General features: G+C 36.9%; 1 protein-coding gene across 2 annotated transcripts in view; it reads left to right on the forward strand.

Moving 5' to 3' along the window:
• MRC1 (mannose receptor C-type 1) overlaps positions 1 to 4,701 on the forward strand; it is a 127,812-nt gene extending 123,111 nt beyond the window's left edge. Inside the window, exons 28-30 of one of the 2 annotated variants that reach the window (XM_069086266.1) lie at positions 2,253 to 2,420; positions 3,295 to 3,336; positions 3,688 to 4,701. In XM_069086266.1, the coding sequence (XP_068942367.1) occupies positions 2,253 to 2,420; positions 3,295 to 3,336; positions 3,688 to 3,935 (458 nt within the window). In that variant the 3' untranslated portion in view covers positions 3,936 to 4,701. The remainder of the gene's footprint in view (positions 1 to 2,252; positions 2,421 to 3,294; positions 3,337 to 3,687) is intronic. The other variant, XM_069086267.1, reaches the window with a different exon arrangement.
• The last annotated feature ends 1,299 nt before the right edge of the window (positions 4,702 to 6,000 follow it).

Below are 6,000 nucleotides of genomic sequence, written 5' to 3' on the forward strand. Positions count from 1 at the left end.
TAATGTGACAAAAAAGGAAAATGATAAATGTTGGAGAGGATGTGGGAAAACTGGATCATTAATGCTGCTGATAGAGTTGTGAACTGATCCAAGCATTCTGTAGAGTAATTTGGAACTATGCCTAAAGAGCTATCAAACTGTGCATACCCTTTGATCCAGCAGTACCACTACTAGTTTTATATCCTAAAGAGAGCATAAAAAATGGAAAGGGACCTACATGTGCAAAAATACTTATAGCAGCTCTTTTTGTGGTGGCAAAATATTGGAAATTGAGGGGATTCCTGTCAATTGGGGAATGGCTGAAAAAGCTATGGTACATGAATGTAATGGAATACTATTGTGCAATAAGAAATGATGAATAGGCAGATTTCAGAAAAACCTGGAAAGACTTGTACAAACTGATGAAATGTGAAATGAGCAGAGCCAGGAAAACATTGTACACAATATCGGCAACATTGTTTGATGATCAACTATGAATCACTCAGCTCTTCTGAGCAATACAATATTCGAAGTACAAGAACTCATGAAAGAAAATGCTGTCCACATCCAGAAAAGAACTATGGAGTCTGGATGCAGATCAAAGCATGCTTTTTTTTCACTTACTTTATTCTTCTTCATAGTTTTTTTTCCCTTTTAATCCGTTTGTTCTTTCACAACTGTGACTAATATGGAAATATGTTTTACATGACAGTACATGTATAACATATCAAACTGCCTATCATTTTAGTAAGAGGGGAGGGGAAAGAAGAAAGGAGGGAGGAAGAAAAATCTGAAAGTCAAAATCTTGTAAAAATGAATGCTAAAAATTGTCTTGACATGCAATTGGGAAAAAATTTTTGTTTAAGAAAAACAAAATATATCTGTTGACAACTCCATGCTAACAATTCCTGTTAACAGTACATGGACCAAAATATACTTCCCTGGTCATTACTCAGATTTAGAGTCAAAACAGTCAATAAGTATTTATTAAGTGCCTTCTATGTGCCAGGCACTGTTCTAAGTTTTGGGAATACAAAGAAAGACATAAAATAGTCCAAGCCCTCAAGTAATTCATTATCTAATGGGGAAAAGAATACATAAAAAGAAGCTGAAAAATGGGCATGTAGGGGAAAGGTTAGCTGGTATAAGGGCACAATGGAGTCACACAGCCAGGGTGGGAAATGATCTGATGAGGTGTGGGTTTCCAAGTTCATATCATCTTGCAGAGTGATGAGTTTTTGGAGATGATAAAGTTCAAGAGAGTATCTGAGTGAGGAATGACAAGAATTCCCTGGCTCCCATGTTTAAGTGAAAGAGGGTCAGGGAGGAGCTCTCCTCTCTCTACCCTTTCCAGTTAGGGTGAAGAAAGGACCCCAGAGGCATGAGGGACTAAGAAGCCTGAATTTCTAAGTTGAATTCATCTTGGAGAATCAAGAGATTCTGGAAATGGTGAAGTCTACCTATCTGGAGATAGGTGAAGTCCCTATATATGCCTATCTTTCCCTAATAAAATATAAGCTCCTTGAGGGCAGGGACTCTCTCACTTTTGGTTTTATATCTCCCATCATGTAGCATAGTGCCTGGAACATTGTTTAATATTTAATCTTTTTCTCATTCATTTTACAATCTAGTTCTAACCTACTCTTCCAAACTTACCAAACACTCCTCTCCTTCCTGCATTCTATTTTCCAGATAAACTTTACTCCTTATGAATTTCTAAGCATAACTTCTTGCCTGTTTGCATTTGCTGATATGATTTCTTATGCGTGTGTAGCCTCCTTAACACATCTCTCTGTTAAAGTGCTATCTCTTCTTCTAAATCCAGTTCAAATACTGCATCTTCTATGAAGCCTTCCTGGAAGCTTTCCCTTCTCTGGGCTTAAATACTTACATTATGCAATCATCAAATTTGATTTGTATTACAGCTCTCTGTGGATTTCTTAGCCCCCTTACTTGATTCTAAGCTCTGTAATGGCAGGAAGGATGTTATGTACATCTAAATTTCCCTCAGCATCAACTATGGTGCCTTGGGAGTGAAATATACTTGTTAAAACTCTTTAAAATTTCTTATTGTTGGATTAGTCTCTGCTTATCTTCAATAACTAGACACTGTATCCTCATAGGTGAAAAATCTGGTTTGGAATCTATGGAATCTAATATGAATTATTTTTGAAATTCATGTATATAACATCAATATATCTACCTAAAATGAGCTAAGGTCTTCAGAGTGATTATTGCTAAATAGCTTTTGGCTCTCCCCTCTTAACAATCAGGGAACTGGCTTTGGATAAACAACAATCCTGTCTCTTTCATCAATTGGAAAACGGGAGAGCCCTCTAGTGATCGCAATGAAGACTGTGTGGAGCTCTATTCTTCAAGTGGACTATGGAACAACCTTTACTGTTCTTCCTACAAAGGGTATATTTGTAAAAGAGAAAAAAGTAGGTATTTTTTTCCTATAATGTTGAAGTGTTCATCACACCATTTCCACTACTCACACAGTCAGACATACATGAGGGGCCAGTAGAGCAATTGTTAGGGATCCAATAGAGTTTAAGCCACGTTGGAGCCACATTGGGACATTATAAATGGAGAATGGTCTTGGGAGTTTAGGGATAAGTTGAACATAAATATACTTAAAGAGTTCTATCTATTCCTCTCCTGAAACAAACAAAGCCTTTTATGTTCATATTGTAATTTAGGTTTATCATTTCATTTTGAAGATATATTCTCATATTGCCAAAATCATGAGTGGGTAGGGAGACACATTCTGGGGTATTTATAGCCCTAGCAAGCTGGTCAATACCTCATATCTAGGATCTGATGTTGATAATAGCTTGGAACATGGTGTAATGGACAGGGAATCAGGAGACTTGTATGCCTGACATTTGCCACTTAGTGGCGATAGCATGACCATGGACAATCTTTTAACCTCACCAAGTCTCAATTCCTTTATAGAACAGAAATAATAATACTTCCAATATCTATCACATATCCCTCCTGTTAGAAGAGAACTTTATAAGCTGTAAAGTGCTAAATAAGAGTGAACTATTATTATCATTATTATAAGAAAGTTCCATCAATAACAGGATGCTACGTTCAATGAGTATAAGTATAGGATGGGCGGGGGGGGGGGGGGGGTAAAATAAAGCCATGGATAGATGTTGGGTAAGTACAGGCAGAGCAAATTATAGTAGAGTACAGTCTAAATATGGAATCGTTTGCACATATTTGAGAATTAAATAATATAAATTACACAAGTGCCACTTAATTATGAGCTCATGTAAATTTTAAACGTCTTTTTTTCCCCCAAAGTTATTGATCCTACGCCTACTCAGGCATTGATCAACCCAAAAGGTAAGGACACCCCAGAAATTTCAGTGCTAAAGTGATTAATATAGTTGTATAATTTTTATATTTTCAAGTTCTAACCTTATGTTCGTTTTAAAATGACAATGATATAGCTAATCAATCCCTATGGAGCTAAAATAATCCTACAACTAGTTGATATTATTAACATTTTGCACGTTGTTTTGTGTCCTGTGGATTGTTACTCATCTTTCTTTTCTGTTTGACAAACGTGGTGTGGGAAAATAGCTACAAATTCCCCTGCTCTGATGAAATTGCATTGTCCTCTTCTCCCTAAGTCAGATTCTTTGCCACTTCGCTTGTGTCCTTCCTCTAACGGTGGCTCCTGCTTCTTTATAGAAGGACCGGAGACTAGAAAAGCCACCAAATCTCATAATTCGGCTGGGATCATCGTCGTCATGCTGCTCCTCATTCTGACAGGAGTCGGTGCTGCTGCGTATTTCTTTTATAGGAAACGGCAGGTCCGAGTACCGCAAGAAGCGAACTTTGACAACACTCTCTATTTCAACACAGGATCCACTCCAGGAGCTAGTGACACAAAAGATCTCATGGGCAACATTGAACAGAATGAACACGCTCTCATTTAGTGAAATACCATGAGGACATTGATCTATTATTGTGTTTGATAAATTAACCCTTTGGATAAAACTTCCCCCAGCCTTGAACCAAAGTGATTGTTTCCATGTGAAATTGTATTATTCAGTTGTGTGCTGTCTCCCAGTCCTTTGCACACTAGTGGAATGCTTATTCCTTTTCTAGGTCTGGAAAGATCTTTTCTCAGGACAGTAAGTATAAAATACTTAGAAATTAGGCTTCATACATTGGCCCTGTTTAATTATTGTTGGTCTCTACCTAAAATATGACAGTAGGAAAGGCTATTAGATTCATGTAAATCACACACACACACACACACACAAGCACACACAAAAGCCTCATACATCTTATGGAGCTCCTAGCAAAGCACATGCCTGCTTCTGCTAAGATTCTGCAAACAATCTTCCCAGAGAAAAGGTGATTGGATTACATTTCATGTCCACATTCCATAATCATAAGACTTGAAGGAATTGCAATTCAAACAATTTCAGGTGATGTAAAAAAATTCAGGCATACTCCTTGTGGGAGCTGTTTTCATTAACAGTCATTTCATTTGTATAATTTTGAATTGTATTTTCATCTGAGAAAATATGGTTTTACAATTTAAGTGTTGCAAATTTTATGATTTTTGTCCTGAGTAATTTTAAAAACATTTTCCTCAGGTGGCAATGGGTGTCAAACAAACACTTAAAAGTTTGCTTCATCCAGTCTCTTTAAGTGACATGAAATAAAGAGCTCAGATAAAGTCTATTTTTAAAACTTCGGTATTGGTGTTTAGTTCTGTGATTGCGACTTTATGTGTGTGTGTGTGTATTTTTTTAAACATTTTTGCTTGTCCAAAGTAACACCACTGATACAGTAGTTCTATTGCCATTGAAAGACATGTATTGATCTTAAGAACTTATTAAATTAAAGGAGATATGTTCCTTATTTTAAATAATAGATATGTCCCTGAAAATTACATATAAAGCAAAAATTTATGCCTTTTTTATTTGCATTTGTCTTCTGTTTTCCCTTGATCAGAGCAATTGTTACAGAATTACATAAAACAGAGGCAAAGCTCATTTGATAATAGATTACCATAACATCATAGGATCATAGACTTAAGAGTTAGATGAAATCTTAGGGTCTATCTAAGTCTTCATTTGGCAGATGAGGAAATTAAGGATCAGAAAGGATTGTTGACTTACCCAAGTTCACAGAGGTTCTGAGGGGCACTTCTGGAATTCAGACTCAGAGATCTGTGCTCCATCTACTTCATCTTGCTGCCTTAGAGTTAAAAGGAGTCTTATAATTCATTTACTAGAACCTCTTTGTTTTCCACATGAGGAAACTGAAATGTTAAGTAATGAGGAAGCACTACATAGTGCTAGAAACATGACTGTCTGAATAAGATATTAAGATCTTGCCTCTCAGATTCTATTATTGTTTAAAAATGTAGCTAAATGCTTGTGCTCTTTATTTTTTTGCTTTTATTTTGGAGGGGGGAAGGCAGGGCAATTGGGGTTAAGTGACTTGCCCAGTGTCACATGACTAGTGCTAAGTGTCTGAGACCAGATTTGAACTCATGTCCTGCTGACTCCAGATCCAGTGCTCTATTCATTGCACCTCCTAACCACTCCAATGCCTGTGCTCGAGTTGGCCTATTTTACAAAAGAATTGACCAAACTATTTCACAGTGGAGTCCATTATGTATTCCAAAATTGACCAATTTTTGAGCTCCAGCCAGGAATTGAGCAAATAGGTATTGTTGGCTATTTTTGTTCACATCTAAAAGGGACTATAGAAATGATCTAATGGAACCCAACCATTTTACATTGGAAGAAACTAAGGCCCAGATAGGTGAAACAACCTGACCAAGATTAATGAGTAGTAGAACTGGCATTGGATCCAAGTGGTCCAATGCTTTTCCCATACTATTGGATTAGGCCTATTTTAAATGGTAGGGGAAGGCATGTTCATCCTGAAAATTGCAGGTACTGACGTCCAGGTCTCAAATTCAGCCTCCTGAAATTTTATGTGAAATTCCTAGATCAGAGTGTTAGCTCTATTACTAAT

The sequence above is a fragment of the Petaurus breviceps genome, unplaced genomic scaffold (assembly GCF_028583685.1).
Source record: "Petaurus breviceps papuanus isolate PSGF00001 unplaced genomic scaffold, PetGlider_PUasm1.0 178, whole genome shotgun sequence".
NCBI classification, from domain to species: domain Eukaryota; kingdom Metazoa; phylum Chordata; class Mammalia; order Diprotodontia; family Petauridae; genus Petaurus; species Petaurus breviceps.